The 24,079-nt window shown below is 32.7% G+C and overlaps 1 protein-coding gene and 1 long non-coding RNA gene across 2 annotated transcripts; both read right to left on the bottom strand.

Moving 5' to 3' along the window:
* Window positions 1-2,991: 2,991 nt before the first annotated feature.
* LOC143053704 (sentrin-specific protease 1-like) lies at window positions 2,992-5,001 on the bottom strand. Its single transcript, XM_076226491.1, has 5 exons — window positions 4,897-5,001; window positions 4,381-4,560; window positions 4,026-4,120; window positions 3,150-3,210; window positions 2,992-3,015 (listed from the first exon to the last, which is right to left on the bottom strand). Exons 1-5 carry the CDS (start codon window positions 4,972-4,974, stop codon window positions 2,992-2,994), a joined length of 438 nt encoding a protein of 145 aa, XP_076082606.1. The 5' UTR covers window positions 4,975-5,001.
* Window positions 5,002-7,947: 2,946 nt separating this feature from the next.
* Window positions 7,948-11,262, bottom strand: LOC143055083 (uncharacterized). The gene is made up of 3 exons (XR_012971939.1): window positions 11,127-11,262; window positions 10,740-10,791; window positions 7,948-8,036 (listed from the first exon to the last, which is right to left on the bottom strand). It is a non-coding gene; the product is annotated as an uncharacterized LOC143055083 (long non-coding RNA).
* Window positions 11,263-24,079: the final 12,817 nt, after the last annotated feature.

Consider the following 24,079-nt stretch of genomic DNA (forward strand, 5'->3'; position numbering starts at 1 on the left):
TAGATGGATTTTTCAGAAAAACGTCATCTTCAATATCTACGGAGGGCTAAGATTGTCACTTTTCAGTCAAAAAATGTCAAAATTTTAGGACAAAGGGCACAGGGTGATGGTGAGAGCCCCCTGATCTCTCAATCTTTCTAATATTTCACAGACATTTAGTCAATAGGTAGATACAAACGTGACTAAAAGGACTTTAGGTACACTTCCGGTCTTCTAAGTTTACGGAGCGCCCAAAGTGCCAGTTGGATATTCAAAATATATAGCGAAAACCTACCCGAGACCGCTAAAATGAGGTTGAGGTCCCCCTGATCTTTCAATGTCCATAAAACTCAACCAAATCATTGACCCTGTATATATAAAGATTGTATTAGATGGATTTTTCAGAAAAACGTCATCTTCAATATCTACGGAGGGCTAAGATTGTCACTTTTCAGTCAAAAAATGTCAAAATTTTAGGACAAGGGGCACAGGGTGATGGTGAGAGCAACCCTGTGATGTACTTCTGACGGTACAACCATATCATTCAGATAACAGTATAATACAAACATTATCTTTAGTGATGGACCGAAAACTTTGTCTTCAATGATGAACCAAAAAATGTGTCTGACGATACAACCTTTATCTACAGTGATTAACCAACAAGAATGTGTCCAAAGTACACGGATGCCCAACTGGCACAATATTTTCCATATTCCATGGAACGTGAAATTGGGTCAAAAATTTCAATTAAAAATGTCTTAATCATAAGCATCAAGTGTACTAAGTTTCAAGTTGATTGGACTTCAGCTTCATCAAAAACTACCTTGACCAAAAACTTTAACTGAAACTGACACTTTCATTTTCTATGTTCAGTGGACCGTAAAATTGGGGTTAAAAGTCGAATTTGGCTATACACTTAGAAAGATCATATCCTAAGCAACAAGTGTACTAAGTTTCAAGTTGATTGGACTTCAGCTAGCGCTTCATCAAAAACTGCCTTGACCAAAAACTTTAACCTGCGGACGAACGAACAAACGAACGAACGGAGCCGTAGACCAGAAAACATAACGCCCCTCTACTTTCGTAGGTGGGGCATAAAAAGGGCGGAACAATTAGCCAAAACTAAGAGAGGAATTGAATATTTAGACGCAGTATATATAGTCCTTACTTTAAAATAATGTCAAAACTGTTGTAAGAAGAATTTTATTCATTCAAAACTGACTAATTAATGCGAGTATATTTACATTCACAAAAAAGTTGTTTTTTTGGTAGCGTAAACACGAAGAAGAACTGTTTTCAAATATTATTTTACATCATCAATGATAACTGTTCTTCTAAACAATTAAGATACATTGCACAATGACAAAGTGACAATCAGAAAAACAATAAATTGCTGACTTTAACTTACTTATGGGATATACATTGGAAACCACTGAAGTTATTATTTATGAAAGCAATTAATTTTCAGACACGTTGTACAAGGTAAACATTGGTCATTTGACATAAAATTAAGAATTAAACGGAAATTTGTGTATGATGTAAACAAACACCTTGAAATTCTTTGATAAAATAATGATCGGTTGATTTGTGATTGTTCTACATTATGCATATCTAGACAATGATGTTTGGTCATTGTTCTACAATTAAGACTCCGATTCAGATCTCTTAAGCACTATGAAATGCTGAAACAGTGCTGAAAAGAGTGCTTCTCAAATCGCAGCGCACATAAATGTTCAATAACAGAAATTAGAATAAAAATTAAATGTATGTTTTATAGTGTGAACAATTTCTTTCCATGAAATTTATTTTAACTATAAGTATTAATACGAAATGAAAAATCAAAATTTATATTAAACAATGTTTAAACCATTTATGTATGGTCTTAACAAATGGAGAAAGAAAATGACCACGTAGTTCCTTAATCACAATTTGATTCAACTTTCAGAAACCATGTAGTATTGAAATCTTTTTTCAAACACCCTGACCTTTGGAGTACAACAAAAATATCAGTTTGCAATTTTCTTCCAAAAAAGAATTTAAAGCAAAGATAAATAATTCTGAATCACAAAAATTTGAATACTTCTTTTAACTTTGTATCTCATGACGTATACATTATTTCAAAATTGTATAAGATATAAACTTTTTCTGTACACATACACACATTTGACTTGTTTTTCTTTAAACCAACATATTTGTTACAATAGTCAATTCCTCATACAATCGTTTGCACAAGAACATCAATCGTTCATCAAAATTGTGTTTCATAACCATTTATAACACATCAGGTACTCTGTTAAACAAGTGTCCAGATAAACATTCTAACATCATTCCATATCTGTAATTCAACATATTTGCCTACAAAAGATTATTATTTCTATTATATATAGTTTTGTTATTTTTTTTAAATGTAAGAATCTATTGATTGAAATCATAGTATATTTTTCATGCTAATTAGTTCAACGATACATTTATAACTTTAATACATGATGGGTTATTTAATTGGTAAATGTTAGAATTCCAAACAACACGTATACTTACACTGTCAAATGTCACAGGCTGTCGTAATGATAGCAACGCTGCAAAATGGCAAAGGTAAACACCACAGTCGCTACAATTGGATTGTTGTGGAGCGTGCTATAAATAAAGAGATATATTTTTAAACCCAATCCAGTTCCTTGGAGACTACGATTTTAGTAATATTATTTTACTGAATATGTGATAAGTCAAACTCATTTTATCCATCTTCTTTTGTTTGATTTGCAAAACCTTTACAAATTATGGGTCGTACATGGTCTTCAACGGCGTGTTACATTTGGTCTTTTTGACTTTGGAACTCGAGCGTCACCAAAACTTTTTTTTAATACTATTTTCTTGCTGTTATCTCTGCTGAGTGTACTTAACTTGAACACAATGCAAATTGCATAGCAAATATTGACGTGCCAATAGGTCATACATGTTTTATACTTTATTTATAATTTATCATGGTGATGAAAGGATTGAAGCATGTAAAGTTTATGTGCATTCAGAGTACCTTTTCTTTTGTTAACACAACAATATTGAACAGAAAAATATGAAGAACACGATGTCATTATACTTAATATTTTGGATTCTGATGTATCGTCAACACCGTATTGATTTTTTATTTGTTTTGGGAACCATTTCTTTTCTACCTGAATCACACTAGTTTTCCATTGAATTTCCCCTGGACTGACAGCCTCATTCACAGCATCCCTAAAAAGAAATTTATTTCTGTCATCTTTGTTTTTAAATTGTGATAGATTATCAGTAAACATCATCATGGATTTGTTAAGGAAGACGAACGAAAATAATCCGGAAAGGTAGTACGCTTTTAGCTGAACTAATTCCAACAGAAATATATGAAGGTATAGTTTCTCATAACACCTCTACATCAGTTAAAAGAGATTTGTATTAATGTATTATTCATAGATTTCTTTAGAACTCTGTGATCGGTATATTGTGTAGGTGCGTTGTTTTGAAAAGGGCAAATTATTCAAGTTATTCACAAGTTCGAGTCCTCATATTTCGTTTCCAATCTCGCCAATGAGTATACACTTATTAGTAAAATGAAGTTATAGCATTAATCTAATTTTTCTTCTTTCTAAAAAGAAAAATGTTATTGTGTTGCCACTCCACTTGCATTTGATTTTCTAGTATCTAGAATCTAGAAAATGTCATAATTTACTTCTACATTGTTAAACACAAAATTCACCCATAAGGTCCGAGTTAACTGTTTGTAGTGCATTTTTTTAGACAATAAATGATAATAGAAAACATCCCACCTGCGCTTTCTTAATAAAAGTTTTACAGTGTGGTGTACAAGTTTTGTGACAAACTATATCAAAATTATAGAAAACTTCACCAGCTCTAATTCAAAATATGGAACATTTAATTTTAGGGGTCTTTAACTCTTTTTACAGCTACCAAAATGCTCAATTTGAACCCGTTCAACTGTACCAAATTACTACTTTACTTTCAAATCCACACAATAATTTTTTCACATTGTTATGATTAAAATGCACTTTTACCTGATGAGATCCATTTTTTTATGCTTTGTTGTTAGGCTGGTTAATGATAAATAAGAATCATACCACTGAATCGTTTTTGATGTGGTATCTATTGTCTGAAAAGATGAAAAAAGTATGGTTCATGTTATCGACAATTCATACAATACAGAAAAAATATAAATCGTGACTTAACATAATCATATTTGATCTATAATATACGCACTGGAGTAGTTTGAGTGTCTGTAAAGTGACCATATTCAAAGTGTACATTAAAGAACTCATTACTTAGTTCTTATTATCAAACATATCTCAAAGGGAAAGTAGACAGTTCCATGTTTTAAGGGCAACGGTATTATTTTTTTTATATATCACTTACACATAGTATCCAGTGGTTGCTGACATTAATTGGAACAAAGATCATGTCAAAGTTCATGACCTCAGCTTTGATTAGTCTGTCGACGGCTATAGCCTTGCTTTTCTTCAGTGTAGAGTAGAAGAAGACATCTAATGATTTGGTTCGATCATTCTCCAAAAGGTTCAGATAATAATTGATAATCTGAAAGAAGAAATATTGTGCATTTCAATTGAACCATAAAGCACTTTTTATAGGAACAAAACTTTGAAGTGAGGCGATATAACAAATTGTACAGTTTCACAGTAATATTTGCTTACTAATATGATCCATAACAGAAGTTTGCAATGAACATGACATTGATATTAATAGAAGACTTTACCTGTGTTTTTTTGAAATTTTTGAACCGCAAACATTCAAGTACTTATAGGACAGAAAAAGTATTGCATAGAAAATGATGAATTGTCTATGCTGTAATAATTTTTCACTTACTCTGTTCCATTAATCATAAATAAATGTAAATTGTTATAATCTAAATACCTCATCGTTCAACCATTTCCTTTGAACTATGGTTTTGAAGTCGACTTTTCGTAGACAATATCGGTTTTTCCTACACATTATGTCATTTTCAAAGCCATCGCTTAATGTTTTGATGAATTCCACAACATTAGCTGAAAAAGAACAAACTTTGATAATGTTTGACCATTCAAAAGAATATTGATGCTGGTGTAAATTCAACCATTTCAGATTTTGAACTCTATATTTTATCAGTTAAAATTGCTTTTGTTATTTCCCGAGGATATTACAAGAAAAATAAGGCTTTTCTGCCTCAGGAACAGATTACCTTAGCTTTATTTGGCTACACTTTTAGTCATGTTTGGTCATCAATGATCTGCAACTACGTACTCTATTTGGCCTTTTAAACATATTTTGATTCGAGCGTCAGTGATGAGTCTTAAGTAGACGGAACGCGCGTTTGGCGTAAATATAAATTGTAATCCTGGTATATTTGATGTGTTTTTTTACAAGCCCAGTAGTCAGCATTTCTGTACTGTCACCTTTCAAATAAACAAATAAAATATTTATTTTTTAATTCAAACTAGACCTTTGGTTTTCCCTTTTGAATGGTTTGCACTTTGACCTATAATTGTTAACTGTTATAAATTCTTAATTGGATAGAGAGTTGTCTCATTGGCAAACAAACCAAATCTTCCTATAAGTATTTATGATACTCTGTTATGTATTCTGCATGTTTTATTTGTTCTCTTTTGTTTGCATCCTCGACATAATACTTGCCTTGCAATACACTGTTACTGCTGAAGGGACTTACTATCTACAATTGAAAACAGACATTGAAATCCATTTTTCCTCATGATAAATGTAGCAAGATATATTCAATAATTTATACAAATGTATATCGGAGGCATTGTACAATATTTCCTTAAATGTTTGAAAAACATGCAATAAATATATATATTACTTGTTCGTAGAAGATAAATTTTGTAATGTAGTCTTTGTCAAGTACAATTAACAACATGTTTTGGTTTAAACAAACAACCACATTCATTCAAGATGATCTTTTTCAAGTAAGCGGACTTAGAATATATTTACAAAACTTGTACTGTCTTAACTTTCGTTCTGATTGCACTGTATTATCCTGATCTGTAACATTATCCAAGATTATTTTTAATTGTAAAACCACCATATTGCATTCTATGAAGATTCCTTATTTCAATAACATTCGTTACTCTCCGGTAGTAACCTTGTCAAAAGTGTGATATACTTTTCCGCGCTTTTTCGTATTTAAGCAATTAAGGTGATGTAAAGCTACGAGAGACCAAAGGAAAATGACAGCACGTTGACTTCACGATAACATTTCCGCTAATAACAATGTCAAATTCCACGATACAAAATATTCCTGCATTACGTGAAGTTCAGGATTAAACAGTGCAATCACAATACAACGTAGGACAGTAGTTGATTTGTGGAATGAATTTGATTCCGGTTATTGAAAAACGTGATCTCGAATGAATACGATAGTTAGTTGTACAGAGAGACGAAAAATACCAGGGGACAGTCAAACTCATAATTCAAAAATAAACTGACAACGCCATTGCAAAAAATCGACACGACAAACAGATCAACAATAGTTCACATGACACAACAGAGAAAAATAAGGAATAAGCAACACAAACCCCACCAAAATACATGGGATGATATCATGTGCTACGGAAAGATTACGACTATAGTGATAAATCAATTCTAGTCAAGAATACTTTGAGAACATATAATTTTTCTGCAAGCAACAATATATTCATTGAAATGTTATATTTTAATTCATGAAAGAACTGAATGCTCAAGGCGAAAGCATTTCATGCCTAATTTGTGATTGTCACTTGCTTTCATTGCAATTCATTTTCAAATTTCTGCATTAATTATGATAGATGAACAAAACATGGATTATGTAGTTTTAACTATAAAAACGAAGGAAAACACATAGTAGACATAATTTTGTGACGTAAAGGCTTTATGATTCTATGTGAAACCAATTCTATTACGTACAGAAGCTGACATTGGCAAATTCATATGCTGGTTTCAAAGCATCTATCTTATAAAGTATCATACAATTTTCAATCATTAAATCAATGTTAATATATATATTACATGATAATAATATATTGAATATCCTTGTTTGGTATCGTTTACTTGTTGCTTAGCTTATATCAATAATCTACATTCACAAAATATTGTCAATTTCAGTTTCAAACGAAAACTTTTTGTATTGGTTTATAATCAATATTATTTGTACAAAGTACGGGCTTTATGCTACAAAATACGTTTTAATTTTTTTTAATGCAGGCGAAAATTTTGGAGGGTTGTCTGCAAACAAGAGTGTTTGAACTTATAACTTTTTTAAAAAATGACAGGATCACACGATAATACTGTCAGCCGTTACAGGTCATCAAGTTTTGGATAAATTAAAAATACTTTGTGTATTCAAATGTTAGACTACAAAGTTTTTATGCTGTACTTACATCTAGTTTTGTGTATAGAACAATATACACAGATTCCTGAAATTAAAGTATTGGCACATATCAATTATATTTCATGTAATTCTCATATGGATCTTCTTGATTACTTAGTATCTGTGTCCGGAATATTTGTCCTTGGTTTTCGCTCATTCGGTAAACAGATGAAAGTTAATTCAAGTTTTTAACCATGAAGATAATAATTGTTATACAAAAAAGATTAGATATTATTGAAAGTGAGGCCATTTATGGTCTTTTATTTTGACGTAAATCAAAACATGTGTACATAACATTGCTAACGTTTAATTTCATTAGGAGTACATCTCAACTGTTCAGAGATGATTTCTTTAAGATATCAGATTCCTTTTAATCAATAAGGAAACTTCCATCGTACAATATGTCATTGTATAATATATTCTGCATCATTTACATATTATTGGAATATGAAGGCGTGTAAAACACCTTAAACATTTAAAATAGACTAGAGTGCTAGTAGTTTCATAGTTTTTAATGGAAACTTTTATAACACTGATCTACGAAGTAAACATACTTGCACATATGGACAGTCTAAATACTTCGGTTCTTTCAACTCTACATGTCGATCATTCTTTAATATAACGTCTCCTGAAGAACTATATGTGACGGTCCAATCTATTTAGAAAAAGTATTAATTTGTAAATTGTCAAATGCTTTGTTTTAGTGCTTTTTATTAATAATTCTCTTGTTCTTATTCATTCATTGTAATTGTCCTTTTTTCTACTTTTTTAAATGTTATAACGTTTTTGTTTTACTCCCCGGAAAATATGTACTATTACTGAAAAAATTACGGAACTTTTCAGATTAAACAAAAGAAAATAAAGGAGATCTCCCAAACGAAACACAAATCATCGACAAAAGCTGGTTTAAGCTGAAAAGACATAAACAAATTAATCAAATCATTAAATGAAAATTTGAGATGAACCAACATGAACACCATACATAGAAGTTTCTGTGTTAATTCTTATTTACTTGTAAACGCGAATATAGTATAGGGTGTTCGACAACACAATATGATGAAATTACAACGACTCGGACATACCCGTGGTTCTCTTTCACACTGCAGTTCATTTAAATGACGAATGCGTCTGTTAAGCTTTCAAAGGCTTGATTTGAAATTAAGAGGATGTTTCTAATAATCAAAGTATATCAGCTTTTCATTCAAAACTAATTCGATATTCTATTTTGCAGTATTTTTTAAAGTTAAGTTGATGAATAAACTTGTTAATAATCAACAGGTCAAATGATTTATTCAATTTCTATACATTTGAGTACATTTTAATACAGTATTTCGTATTTTAGGTTAAATAAATAATGTCAATATTTCAACACAGACCCAACGAACTATACGTGTATAAATAAGTGCAGCGTCTAGTGTTGATATTTTCTGAAAATGTTAGGTAAACTTTACTTTGCAAATAAAAGAATACATTATTATGTATTTAAGAATACATCTAACGATTTCCATGTTCAGTCATAAATAAATGCCAATTGACTAGCAACGTTTCTTTCATATCTAAATTTAAAAACTGGAACAAAACGATTGCAGATAGAAGTGTATATAATTATCATATATAAACAATTTGATTTTCGAATAAGGAAAATCGTTCAGATTTATATTTCTCATTGATTGACATTTAATTGTAGGTTATGATATAAATATATATATATATATAACTCCTATATACTTGGCAAATAAAGGAGAACGTTGTTACGATCGGTCGAGAGGACTACCAGTAGTTGATCTTGACGTGGGTGATTTCTCGATAGACGACATTGACCGAACTTCTTTTCGTAACCAATGAAAACAAGTTTGCAGCGGTAATAACATGTATAACACAGACGTTAACAAAATTGATTTTCACTGCACGTTAATCTTTTGATTTAAGAATAATGAAAACATTTGTTTAAATAATTATTAAAGATTTTGTAGTTTTTGTATATAATAGAGAATTTCATTGTGTTCATATTTTTAAGTTAACCAACAAATATATTCATACAATTAAGGTGTGATAGAGGAAACGAGTGTTGAAAAATATATACTCTATCTCCAATTTTAAAGAATGTCTTTTTAAAGAATCTTATTGGTGTTTAAATTGGACTAAGTCGTCCACAATCATATAATAAAAATATTATGGACTTTTATTTGATTGTGATTGAATTAGTCGAGTTTATAAGTTTAACTTAATGAATTCCTTTAAAAAGGCATTTAATCTTATGATATTTTATAAATGATTCTTGATTTTCGAGGAAAACAGAATAGGCCTGTGCAATTTTGCATAAAACCAGTTATAATAAAAAAATAATGCGTTTGAAATTAGTGTCAAATTGTATTCACACATTTGGATTTAGTATAATTTCAAGATTAATATATTGAAATAAAAAGAAATATTACAACATCATGTTAGTATATACAATAATAACAAAACAACCAACAGAAATATAAAATAAATGAAATATCAAACAATGCAGAACTTAACGATAATCAATTTTTAACATACAATGCCCTTGAAGAAGTTCTTTTCCTGAATGACACTGCGAAGAATTCAATATCAATATGAATACAATTTTACATAGTCTTATTTATGTTGTATAGAATTACCAAAGAAAAGTGTCACTATATTATGTGTAAACTAAACGGAATGTAATATAGGAAATGAAAGGTGTTCAGTTCAATTTAAGGTTTGCACTATTATATACACAACGCACTTGCAATTAAAGAATCATCACCAACATTTTTATTATGTCAATTGTAATGTAACGTCTGTCAATAGAGTAGTCTACCATCAAACAATGACTAACACATGTTTACTGACAAGACTTTTGAATGAAAAAAAAAACCAATGTATTTATTGGAGCCAGGATGTTAGGAATTCAAGTAAAACGGTTTTAACTTTTAATGAAACACAGTATTTTGCTCCAATAACTAGTCTGATTATATTGTTATATTTCAAAATATTTAGCAAAACTTAGTTGAAATGTGTTCTGTTTAACTTATTCTTGTATTCCAGTTTAATAATTTATTGGTTGGTATTATCAGATGTGTATGGACTGCTATTTCTGAACAACCAGGGAATTGGCTCCAAATCATATAATCTAAAGTGCGTTTATCTCTTTCCATATAAAATAAGTGTTTTCAAATATTTGTACGAAAAGACAAGCTCCCCTTACGAAAAAAAATTAAATTAAGGTGCTTTTCTAATTGAATGTCACATATGTGCATCCCGAAGAGACTGCTTATTTGGTAATGAAATAGATGACGAGATATAAAGCAATAATATAAATACATGTTACCAAAAAGATAGCCTTGAAAAATACCTGAATGGCTGCTAGCCTATACAGCGTCTTTCCATCTCCTATTCCTATAACTCTGAGGAAAAAAATAAAAAAATAAAATCTGTTACAAGGTCGTAAAATATCAATCATCAAAACGATAAGGGTTTCAATTGTTTACACATGTTTATACAAACTATTTTCACTGAACATTAAGAGACTACTGTCTTATTGATATATCTTGTGTAAATAATAGATTGCCATCATTACATTGTCCACTATACTTTACCAATTGATATCTGTATATATATTAGTACATTCGGTTGGTAGAAACCAGTTGATAAGTTCTGTGTTTGAAATGGTTTGAAATGTTGGACGTTTATATTATTTCCCTTTTGTTTTGGAAGAGTATATTTCTCACAGCTAACATACCTGTTGACTATTATATCTTTTGTTATCTTACGAGGTCCATTGTCATTCTGAACGAATCTTTTAACCTGCACACATATATTGTCAGGTAAACTGTCTTTGCTAAACTCATATCGTCGACCATGTGGCGTGTTTTCACTACACCCTACACAAAACTGTCCGGACCTAGTTAAAATATTTCAAAATAGTGAAAATACTTCTCAAATTTACATATTCACCTTTTGTATGTCCATTTTCTTCATATGAGTGTAATGGTCGTTGTTAATAGGAAGACTAAAACTTTGATAAGTCACATGATACATACTCCAATCAGAAGCAACTGCTAACCGTGTATTTGAATAATCCCCACTTAAACATTATTTTGACCGTAGCACGAAGTAAAATGCCTTCATCACAAAAAATATTAAACTTGTTAAGATTTCATGATAATTTAAATCATGTCAGCCGACGAAGTAAGTTATATTCTAAAACGTCATCTGCAGCCAAATCAGTTATTTTCATTCACGTTGGAAGTCGAATCTGGTTCAATTCCGACTATTCAAACAATGCCTTTACAATTACAATATTTGTTTTCAAATCAGGCACATCTGCACGGTTTCCGCTGGCGGTCGCCATTTTCGCAATTTACGAAAAAATAATAATTGTGGCGCTTAAAATTCGTCATTGGTGAAAGAATTTGGCGAAAGAAATAAAGATAAAGATTTATTTTCAGCTATCTTGTTTATTTATTTTTTTCGGGTTTCTCTGACTTTACCGATCAGACAATACTCGGAATTCACCTTGAACTCGTTAAGATTTTACAAAAAAATCAATAATCCGCTGATTTCATTCATAGCTATCGACATCAAAGGACTAATTAATAAAGGTGTTCATTGTATGATATGACAAAATGATATGATTAAATGGCTTCTGTCACGTGTCACAAAAGGGATTTATTAACCAATTTGCGACGCACGTGATTGAAGCAAAATGTTTACGCTTCCTGTCGTTCTTTTATTGATAGTCCAGAAAAGAAAACTGCTGTTATGACGAAAAATGTTCAAAAGCAAGAAAGGTCTCTGATTTGAAACTTTATCATTTATCTTTCTAATTCAAATAGATCATTGATTTGAGTGGATACTTCAAGTGGTGTCAGTTTCACACGTGTTTCAAGCTTATAGTTTTACTTATTTACGATGGTCTCGAAAAGGAAACTGTCGTTATGAAGAAATCTATTCAAAAGGTTGGCATGAGAGTAATCCTTCATTGTAATGACTACACCTTAAACGAGGGATCAATTCCAAGTGATGAGATGCGTCGTTTTGTTGTAAAAACCACTTCTTATTTAGGGGTTGGGTGGAAGAAAAGGAAAATTTTAAAAGAAAAATATATTTCTGTTCCTTGGCGAAAAAAATAATAAAGTGGCGAAAATATATTGTTTTGGCGAAAGAGGGGGCGAAAAAAATAAATGACCCAGGGGAAACCCTGCACATCTGAAACGTCCTCGTTCAATTCCATGCAAATCATTGATACTGCAATTTTATATTTAGTTTCGTTATTACGTTTTTCATTAGTAGTTGTTGTTTTGATTAACAAACATACAGTTGTCTGTGTGTAAAAAAAGGACATTTGAAGTCAAAGATATTTAAGTCACCAGTACTAATAACATCAACATAATACTAGCACCTGTCTTCGTCTATTAGAACCTCTTCTTTCATGAACTCATCGATACAGTTGGAAATAAACGGTTTATCTAATCCTGGGATTTCCACAGGCAAAATGGACAATACTTCCTCAACAGTTCTTTCCTGTAAAAACAAGTTTTAAGTACATAAATTAATGTGACTAAAATTTCACTAATTTGTGATAGTAAATGGACTGCCGACATTACACTTTAAAAAAATATCATGTCTTATACAAATGCACCCTTTAGGGTCAAGTGGTAATGTTTCAATAATTCAAATCAAGATGAACACATAAATGTGTCTTGCTTTATTTGATATTTTGAAAAGAAATGTTCCCAGCTCATATTATTTTTTTCAAAATACTTGGATGGTATCTTTGTTAAATACAGTAGAATTATTATATCTTCTACATTTTTATCACACTTTTTAACTCGAAAATTGGTTACAAAATATAAATAAAGGGTTGATAATTTGTCATTTCACCACACCTTTGAGCATCTTATGCATCTGAATATGGCAGCCAAAGACACATTGAAATTTCCCCGATTATACAGCATCTCGTGTAATTCAGCCGAATCATGTTGGACTCCTAATTGAAACTGCTTCAGCAAGTCCTTATCTTTCTTCATTTTAGACTACAAGGAAAGCATCAAAGTTTTATACTGTTCAATAAACTAGTAATACATATGTACTATATATACATGCATACTACTTTATATGAAATAGAAGTAGTTGAAATCATCATCCGCATGAAACTAAATTATACACCCTAAAGCACATACATAACACGATACGCTGGAGCAAAAAACGTATTTCGCATGATAGGCAAACACACATGAAAGAAAGTAAACAAGATAAAAGTCCTTGGTTTTAATACATGTTAGCTTTTTCGAAATGCTAGTACTGTCTTACATATAAACCAACTTGAAATAAAAGGATCATTTTCAAATTTTTAATTTTATAGGATAAATCATAATGACACACAATTGTTAAAATTGTTAATTGAAGAAACACGACTGCTTCCTACAACACCAGTTTGGAAGGGTTCGGTTACTGAATTTTTTAACTGCTGACCTACGAATATTTTGTTTGTAATTACGTGAAACTGATTTACAACATATATATGTGTGAAATAAACAGTATGTAATGATATATACCCGTAGACTGTTTAAGTCATGAATCTGTATATCTGACACAGGCTCACGGAGTGTTTTGACGATATCCACAATACATTCCATTACATCATTGCCTTGTTCTGAAAAAGAGATGATTGTTTTAGCAAATGGAATAAACTTTAAGCTGAAATAAATTTGTCATCATTGAAAACACTTAAGATACGGTTTTGAAATATTGTGCATTCTTTGAATAATCTGATAAATCCTGCGCGTACATTTAGCAATATTCAATATGGTCGAACATACCACTTTATCAAACGTTCTACCATCGCATTCAGATTAGTGTTTACTGGTGTTCATCATAATGTTCCATTATTTTTTGTCAAATAAGGTACCATTCCCACTTTGAACTAATTAATGTAAATCAGGTTGGTCCTTTCAAACAGATCAAAACATAATTTCATGGGAAAACATTTGAACACACATAGAGTAAATAAAAGTAGTAAGTTCTGGGTAACATAAATAGTACATAATTATATATATATTAAATAACACAGATCAGAAAGAGAGTAATTTGTATGGACTTCCAAATGTACATAAAAGTGCACAAATACAAAATACTGTTCGCGATCAAAACAGTATTTGGGTTGAAACATTCAGTCCAGCCGATTTGAAGTTAAGACCAACTATAGCCGGCCCGGAATCATTAACTTTAAGACTAAGTCATTTTTCGACCTTGTTATCAAACATCTATGTCCGTCAATTCCAAGTTATATAAAAGATGATATGGAATTTTTTATTCACATTCCTGCCGTACATGTAGTTCCGGAGGAAACACTGGAAACAAGCTTTGATTCTACAAGTATATACACAAATATTCCACATGATCTAGGTCTTACAGCCGTGAAATACTGGATCCAAAGAAATGGGATGAAATTGACAGTAGGTTTGAAATAAAATTCATACTGTAGGCAACCAATATAGTCCTGGAAGAATATACATTTTATTTCGACGAAAAAAAAACCCAGACAAATTAAAGGTACCACCATTGGAACTGCAGTTGCCCCCACCTACGCAAATTTAGTGATTGGATACTTAGAGCAACAGATGTATCGACAAATATCTGTCCAATTCGATCAGAATTTCAGTAGTTATGTCATTCAGTTTTGGAAAAGATATTTAGATGACTGCATAAAATTTTGGAGCAATTAAGAAAAAGAATTATATTGGTTTAAAGATCTAATAGGCTCCTTACATCCGTCGATTAATGAGTAGATTCACCATGGAAACCAGTGACACACAACTACCATTTTTGGATATCCTCTTCTTAAAATCAGGCAAACATATAACAACGTATATTTATTATAAATCCACAGACACCAATCAATACCGAAATTTTCATTCTTGTCATCTGTCACTTACAAAACGAAATACACCTTACTGCATGGCAAGCTGATTTGTGCTATAGTATCGGACAATAACATTCTAGAAATACGTTTGAATTAATTCAAAGGCTTTTTGAAACAACAGTTATACCCAAAGGGGCTATTCGGAAGTGGAATCCGGAAATTTAATTCCTGAAATTTCAAGAATTAAGAACCCCGAAAGTGAAAGACACGGATGAAAACTTCCAGAAAATACCTTCTGTTAGTAAACATGACCTGTATTTACCAAACGTTTTTACTACAATTAAATCAAACCTTCCGATTCTACATGATAGCGAAACTATGAAAAAATTGATACCGGGAGGAAACTCAATCTACAGCTGAAGACAACCTAAAAACTGAAAGAAACACTTAACCAGAGCTCGGTTCTAACCAACGTTTAGTGACTTTGGAATAAAGTCTTGCTGAGATTCAAGATGCGGTGTTTGCGATCAAGATACAAAATATTCAGAAACAGGTAAATTTAAATCATTTAAAGATGGCAAAAACATTCATGTGAACGCTAATATGACTTGTAAGACAACAAATTTTATTTACTGCGTCACATGTCCTTGTTGTCACGATAATTTTATTGGACAGACCGGGAATAGCCTCTCTGAAAGGATGCGAGTTCACAAGAAACAAATAAAACACCTACAATACAGATATTCGCCCATCTTGACACTTGTGGTAAAAAGCATTTGCAAATTATGCCTATTTTCAAATGTAGACGGGATGAAGCATACAGAAAAGAGATGAGACGTTATTTCATTACAACGTTCCGATTGAAATTAAATCCAGAGAATTTTTAATAACGAACAATGCCGGAACGTCACAAACCTCCATAACGACGTCGCCTATAGCGAACAGTCCCAATGAAAGGATGAAATTGATAGAATGGAATTCTTAACTTACTTATTTTACTATTTTTTGTTAAGTGAATATGTATCTAAAAATATTATTTTTTATGCCTGCATATATTTATATATACTTGAATTTTAATTCTGCTTCCACACTAGTGTAGAAGATACTTTCGGATCATTTTGAAATGGCATTTTGTTTATATATATGTTGTAAAAAATTGCACCTTTTGTTGTGGTTTGGCATCTTTGCCGCAAATATTTCGTTTGCGACTTGCTATTTAATTAATACAAATATCCGTTTTGTTTCACCTTGTGATCAATTTATTTGACAGTCGTCAATGACATTAAGCAGGGGCTAAGAACATTAGTCCGACATGTAATCCATTTCGTGTTGTTAATATGTATTGTTTCACTCTTTTGATTTTTGGGGAAATGTTGTTTGTGCTGTATTCAGCCCCCTCAACAACAAAGTTGTTTTTAATGCACAGATATAAAGAGAGGTTTTTATTCAACGCAAGTATAGTAATATAAATGAATAATTCAGCTGATCTGTTACAATTAGTACATAAATAAATAATTCAGCTGATCTGTAACAATAACATCATAAACGATAACACCCGGCCAAGGAAAGTTTTATAGATGTGAAGCCAAGGTGGTCAAGTGGTCTGGAACGCCGGATACAGTACATGCAATCTAGTGTCATGATATCGCAGTAACATGGGTTCAAATCCCGACGAGGGAAGAACAATAAATTTGCGAAAGGAAATTTACAGATCCAACATTATAGGTTTGATGTTTAGAATGTTTTTTTATATATACATATATGTATATCTGAAATTAACACCAAATAGTTTAAGAATTATATTTTGTGCTGACCAATTTTTTTGATTCCATCAGCCGGATTGGATCTCAAACCTATAGCACAAATTGCTAAGCGTCGTGTCCAGCGCTCTAGACTACTCGACCACATCCGCTTTACATATATATTCAGGCCATTTTATACGTAAGTGTACAGTATGGGTTTTAGTCAAAATTGAAGGCCGTACGGTTCTTACATTCGTCATTTTCAACTAGTATATCATTTGGTCTCCTGATAAGAGTTGTTTCATTGTCGGTTAATCATTATCTTAATTTAGTAAGTATCAACTAGTACGAATACGAAAACTGAGCCTCTCTCTATTAGTAACTCTAACGCATTTGTAAATCACAAAACATATTATTTACCTGGTTTAAGTTCTATGGTTGATGCTGCAATAGCCTGTAAGGTACTTATGATCCAACATGTCTGTTGTCTATTTGAAATTCCATGTTTTGGTAGAAGCTTTGATTGGTCTTTAGTTGTCATATCATTAATTTTTTGTGGTTTACTTTTTGCTTTAGTTTGTTTTGGGGTCTCAGGTTTCATCCCTTTGGGCTCTGCAATTGGAGTGAAGTAACGACTTTTCCGCTTCGTCAAAGGTGTACCTTTCTTATTCCAGCTCTCCTCGGCATTATTGAAGTCTTCGTTGTTTTGAACAACATTCTGTGGTTTGAATTGGTGCAGGTTGTTTTGAAAAGCCACTATTCTACCTTTAAGATTCACGTGCAATTTCCTAACAAATTTCCCTGCTCTTAATCTGACGTCCTTCTGTAGAGTGTCGCACTTAACAATTTTCATCCAGTTCTCTACGTGAGCATTAGATTCCCTTGTTAGACTTTGAACAGAATCGTGCATAACTCTTTTCACAGAATGTCTTTCAATTTGTCCCAACATTATGCCACTCCATAATGGGAGTAGTGGCATGAAGTCGTCACAAAGAATTCGAAGAACTTCGTCACAAGCATAGGGATTTTCGCTGTTCCTGACTGTGTCTGATCCCAGAGTAAATAGATGTCGAAAGGGGGATGATCGTCTTATTCCGTTGACATTACTGTCCTCCTCCCAAGCTACACCGCACATAAACTCCTGCTCATCCTTGATTTGACTGGTGTTACCTGCGATGAAACATGCCTCTAATTCTGGTAATGAGTTCTCTACTACATTGATTGGTGAAGACGCACAAAAAACAAGCTGTATTATTTTCCAAAGATTGATTGCAGTTGGTAAATCTGTACAGTTGATAACAAGTGCAAATGTACGTGTAATGTACTCTTTCGTTGTTTTGTCTATCTTTATTGATGATATTCTGTCTCTAAATGCTTTGAGTAAATGGTTACAACAGATGTGGACTACTGTGTATTTTTGTCCCATTTTACCATGATACACAATATCAAAACACCATTGCAAGTAAACATGGATGTTTATATTGTTTATTGACATTAAAACACTATGTATTAATGCCCAAGAGAAATCAACAGTGACCCTACTCAGCATCAGTTTCCCGGCAATTTTCTTCCACCAATGAATAAAAATCATTAACGCATATGTAATTGTTGGTGTGTTTTGGGAGTCGCTGAGAAACTCAAAAACTGGCAATGGTGGACTACCTTTCGGTCCTGGCAGTACCATTGCGTAGTATAATACCCGTTTATTCTGAATCCTTTCCACAACTGTTCCCGTGGCATCAAAATAAACAACGGAGGAATTGTGCTTAACCTCATGTTTCAATACCATTAGTTGTTTCTCTGTAAACAGTAGTGTAAGGAAAGGGATGAACCCAATATGCTGCACATAGCCTTTGCAGATCTTACTACAAACATCCTCATCTTCAAGAATATTCTTGGTTAGTACCAATTCAGTGAAAGGATCCTGGTGCAAATTTTGATGAACATTCCATTCAGATTTGGCTTTTCGTAACACTGTCGGAGATTGGCAGTATGACAAGTTTCCAAATTGAAGTTCTGAATCTTGCATACTGCCGGCCTTTTCATAAAACACGTTGCTCACTCCTTTAGATTGTAAAGTCTGTTGAGTCTCGGTTCTTTCCGATCTCATTAGGTGGCGCTTGTGTTTAATTTCTTTATTGGAATGCCTTATGTTGTGGCCTATCACTTGAATTGCAACTTCTTTGCATCTTTTTGGAGGTTTCTCTGAAATGACAAAGTCGAATGTGCCACATTGTACCCCTTTGCACTTTGCCTGGGCCTTAAAATAAGGGCAGTTTTTTTTTCTTGAGTTCTTTTTTTTTACTTTCTGATATTTGAAGGTAAGGGAACAGGAAGGCATTTCAGTTCTTAATTGCCTGGCAAATATATCTGTCCATCCAGTTTTAAGTTTGTACGCAGGTTTCGATGGTTTGATCTTTTTCCAATCACAGTCAGAAATCACTATGGAACACTTTACCTTTTTTTTCTCAAACAAAAGTGTATCATCTGCAGAAATATCACTGTTATTGTCCGACCCACTGTGATTGTCGTTGTTTACCATATGGTGAACATCATTTAATGTGTTTTTCATTTCTGCAGTGATATTTATTGCGTCGACGCTGTGAGGACTGTCATCAATTCTGTCATTTAATATAATGTTAGTGTCTTCTTCTTTCTTGTGTGTTTCACTAGTACTGTCATCTGACTCTTCTTTTTCACAAGTGTGTTCGAAATGATCTTCGTCAAAATCGGTTTCAGGATTTATTGGCTTCTTAATATTGTGTTCGTCAAATGACATCCTCACATTATGATTTTCACTATAGTCCTCATGTTCTTCATTATTTGATCCGCATTGCCGATTGTGTAGACTACTGTTTTTGGTATCGGATTCTAACTCTTTACCATCTTCGCTTTCCTCATCAGATGTGTCATATCGTTCGTTCTTTCTTGATGGTTTTGTTTTAGAAAATTTGTCCACCTTGTATTTTCTGGAATTCAATTTTGTTGTTCGGAAAACAGGACTCTGAATGATTTTTCTTTTTGCCCTTTTCTTACAAATGCGTTTCATTGGCGGTAAATCTTCAGACAAAGATTCTTCAGATGACATTCTTCTGTCTGATAATCCGAGATGCCATTCGCTGCCACTGTCAATCGCGATATCAGTATCATCAGAGAAAGACGTTCTATACATGGTTTCATTATTATTTGATCCAACACTCTTCTCGTTCTTACTGTTATCCGAATTTGGATTGAAAGGCACTGGGCAAATGGGTACGTCATTAATTAAAAGTTTTGACTGAATAATTTGCTTATACTTTTGTTTGCAAGTTTCGTTATCTGTTTGCTTATCGCTTACTGAAATGTTTGTGAAATACTCGTCTTGTTCGATTCCGTTATCTGCTCGTCTTGGCCTAAAATTGATGAAGAACTCGGTTGAGTTGTACCTGAGTGGTCTTTTTACAATACGTGGTTTCTTTTCCGTGCATGTTCCCCTACGTTTTATCAAAGTCAAAATCTTTGTATAGTTTTTATAATCACATTTAATGTTTATTTCTCTACATATATCAGGTAAGAATGAATCATTGAGATTCCAAGTAAAGATGTTTTTTCTTATAGATAACGTCGTTGCAGCGTTTTTTATGCTTGAAAAGGTAATTTTTAACTTCGGCTTCATGATGATTTATCTACCAATAAAAAGATAAGACAGTAAATGAATAAAAAGAAGAAGCGAATTGAAGTGAATATGAAGATAAAGATCAAAAAACAATTAACAATCAAAGAAGGGCAAAAGATACCAGATGGATGTTCAAACTTTTTTGGTGTAAAATTCGGAGTTTAGTATAACGTTCATTGTTACTAAACTATACATATATGTACAGGGACCAGCTGAAGAAGTACTCAGAGTGCGGACATTTATCTCTACCTTGAAGACCCTTTGGTGGTCTTTGGTGGTTGTCTGCCTTATGGTCGGATTGTTGTCTCTTTGACACATTCTCCATTTCCATTCTCAATTTCAAAAAAATATATTTACAATAAAGAGACAATGCTATGGGTAATATAGAAAAATACAAACAAATTTAAAGTATAGCTTTATATATATATATATATATATATATACATAAGTACGTCTGAGTCAGTGACAACCCTACAACAGAGGTATCCATGGGATCGCCATCAATGATGGTGATACATGGCTGTGTACATAATGTATATACAACTCGTCTAAACATCAACCCAACAATGTTAGATCTGTAAATTTGCTTTCGCAAATTGCGAAAGCAAATTTACAGATCTAACATTGTTGGGTTGATGTTTAGACGAGTTATATATATATATATATATATAACGTAAAGCAATGTAGATCTAGGTTCTAGTGCTATACATCATAAAGCAAGCACTGTACATTAAAAATGTATTGAAGTCTGGTGCTGGAGATGACAAATTAACGTTATTTCAAGCGCCTTAGAAATAAAATCTACTTAAAATTACAACCACTTGACTTTTCATAAACAGAAATGATATCTAGTCTTAGACCCTGAATATATATTGCTTGATTTAAGATTGGTATAGATGAACTTTAGATATTCACATGTTCATTGAAGCACTTGAATATTTATTATAAGTTAAGTCGAGTGCTGTAAAATTACAAATCAAGTTCTTTCTCAGAACTACCACTAGAGTCCTTTGGTCTTAAAATCACAAACAAATGTCTAAATATACTGAAAATATACTGGAAATGTAATGCCTAGAGCTTTATTTGTATACTAGTATCTCGTTTAAGGTGAACTTTTTTTGTGTGTTTTGTGTTATATTCATAGCAGATGAACCCTCATCTCAAGTCAGGTGCTGGAGATCTATCGTCCAGGACTGTAGATGAACAGTTTTGCGCTTGAGATGTTTATTCCACAGTGGACTTTATACAGTTAGTATACAGATTAGGACTTCTCATCCACAGTGTCGAAATAAAGATGTACTATTCTGAATTTGTGTAGGTGCACAGCGCTGCACGTAACATCTAGTCCGGTTGATTAGTGCATAATATATTTATAGCATAATTACTCACTTAATGAGGAAAGCATTAAACTACGCACAGCAGTTCTTGGTTTTATACCCTTTGACTTTAGCTATAAACCTATTAAAAAAATCCAATATGGCTGCCATTTTCAAAATGGCGGGAAACATTGTAAATATCATGATTGTCAGCAAGTTATTCTACATATTTTCGAAAAATAAAAGATTGATTCTTTAAAAAAAGTCTTCATGGCGTTCATTATCACTGAACTAGTACATATATGTGTTTAGGGGTCAGCTGCAGGACGCCTATGGGTGTGGGAATTTTTCGCTTCATTGAAAAATAATTGGTACCCTTCTGCTGTTGTCTAGTTTAAGGTCGGGTTGTTGTCTCTTAGACACATTCCCCATTCCATTCTCAATATTATTCATGTTCTTGAATTTATTATCAATTAGTTTGAAAATGTAAGTAAATAGCTTGGTTTATTCTAGAACCCATACATTGGCAAATATGGTTGCATATACAAAAACAAACAGTGAAATTCAAACTGTTAATCAAACTGGAATGAAAAAATTGAAGTGAGTGGATTAAACGTTGATATAGGTCGGTTAAATGTGGTTGCATATTAGTAGCTAATCTGAATTTTGAGGTAGTGCCGAGGGCACCTTGTCTCGTGTCTTGTCAATGCCACGTCTTATGTCACTTATCGGTTTTTCATCTGCTGTAACCACTATATCGTCAAATAAATCGATTTAATTAATAAGTGTACTTTTTTCACACTTATGTGACAATGACATCATTTAAAATGGTTAAGGGACAACTATTACCCTTCCAAACTTCGCGCACAACCAATACGCAACTAGTCAGCGAACATGGTTCAAATATGAACTCCTGGCCAATACCTTTATTAGTTTGAATGGTAACAAACATTTCAGAGTTTTGAGGAAATGTGATGGTTCGTTTTATGCAATCTTCAATCTTGCTGAGTTTAAATATCGTCTTCACTGGTAACAAAAGTCTTATTTTCACTTTTTTGTTAATGGTAAGTGTGGGAGTACCTAGATTTATCACTATGTCCTGGTGTCAAAGATTTCTAGCAGAAGTCTAATATCGTCTGTAAACGGCGCTTTGTACACATCCCATTGTATTTGTACTTTATCAATGTCGAGAGAGTTGTTCTTTATCATCTTCCTAATAAACAGCTGTTCACCAAAACCACGTAGATAAACAGTCTCTGAATCTGCATAATCTGCTGGAACTTACCTCTCCTTTTCTAATGTTATCATTGCAGTATCCACAATCATGCTCACATTCTGGTCATTGTACATCGTACTGCTAGTCTTTTTCCCAATGGTTCGTTTAAAGACAGTATCGGACAAGAATGTGGGCTTCTGTTCGGTTTTGTCATGAGGTGATGTTTTGTGCCCAGTATACTTTGGAATCGAGCGTCCGTCCTATGGCCTGATCCGTTGCTAATTATGTCTCCGTTGTTCGGATTGCGCTTTGATTTGCTTTGTATCCTGGTGCAGGTTGGCGTGGCCTGAAATAACCAAGATTTCGGAAGTTTGTCCGTGGAGATGTTGTCCTTATTCCTTAGGGACTATATGATATATGACTTGGTAGGTGTGAGGCTAGTAGATATGCATTACACTTGGATGTATTTCTATCTGGCTTTTGATCGCGATGATATTGCTCAAGGGATCATCCACGTGTATATTGATCAGGTAATCTTCAATTGGTCATGCGATCTTCAAAAACTATATTGATGAGAAGGACCAATATCATATTGATCGGCCAATCCACGTTTACGCTGATAAGTAGAAAGCTTAACAACAGCTTGTTTTTGTTGAACCTGCGACGTTTGTCGCAGAAATCTCGACAAAGGAATAGATTTATACTTTAGAAGGTGAAAGACATGGATGCTTCATATTTTTTCATGGATGCCTCGTGTTACGAAGTTTCTGAAAGTCACATGTCCAATGACCATGACCTCATTTTCATGGTTCAGTGACTACTTCAAAAAATTTAAAACATTTTATATTGTTAAAATCTCTCTTATTATAAGTAATAAGATAACTATATTTGATATGTGC

This window comes from Mytilus galloprovincialis, chromosome 12 (assembly GCF_965363235.1).
Source record: "Mytilus galloprovincialis chromosome 12, xbMytGall1.hap1.1, whole genome shotgun sequence".
In the NCBI taxonomy this organism is placed as follows: domain Eukaryota; kingdom Metazoa; phylum Mollusca; class Bivalvia; order Mytilida; family Mytilidae; genus Mytilus; species Mytilus galloprovincialis.

Coding starts and splice junctions, on each gene's coding strand:
- LOC143053704 (XM_076226491.1), bottom strand. CDS start 4,974: ATGTGTAGGAAAAACCGATATTGTCTACGAAAAGTCGACTTCAAAACC. Junction 4,561..4,896: donor GGAAATGGTTGAACGATGAG/GTATTTAGATTA, acceptor TTCTTCTTTCAG/ATTATCAATTATTATCTGAA. Junction 3,016..3,149: donor GGAAAACTAGTGTGATTCAG/GTAGAAAAGAAA, acceptor TGTTAACAAAAG/AAAAGGTACTCTGAATGCAC.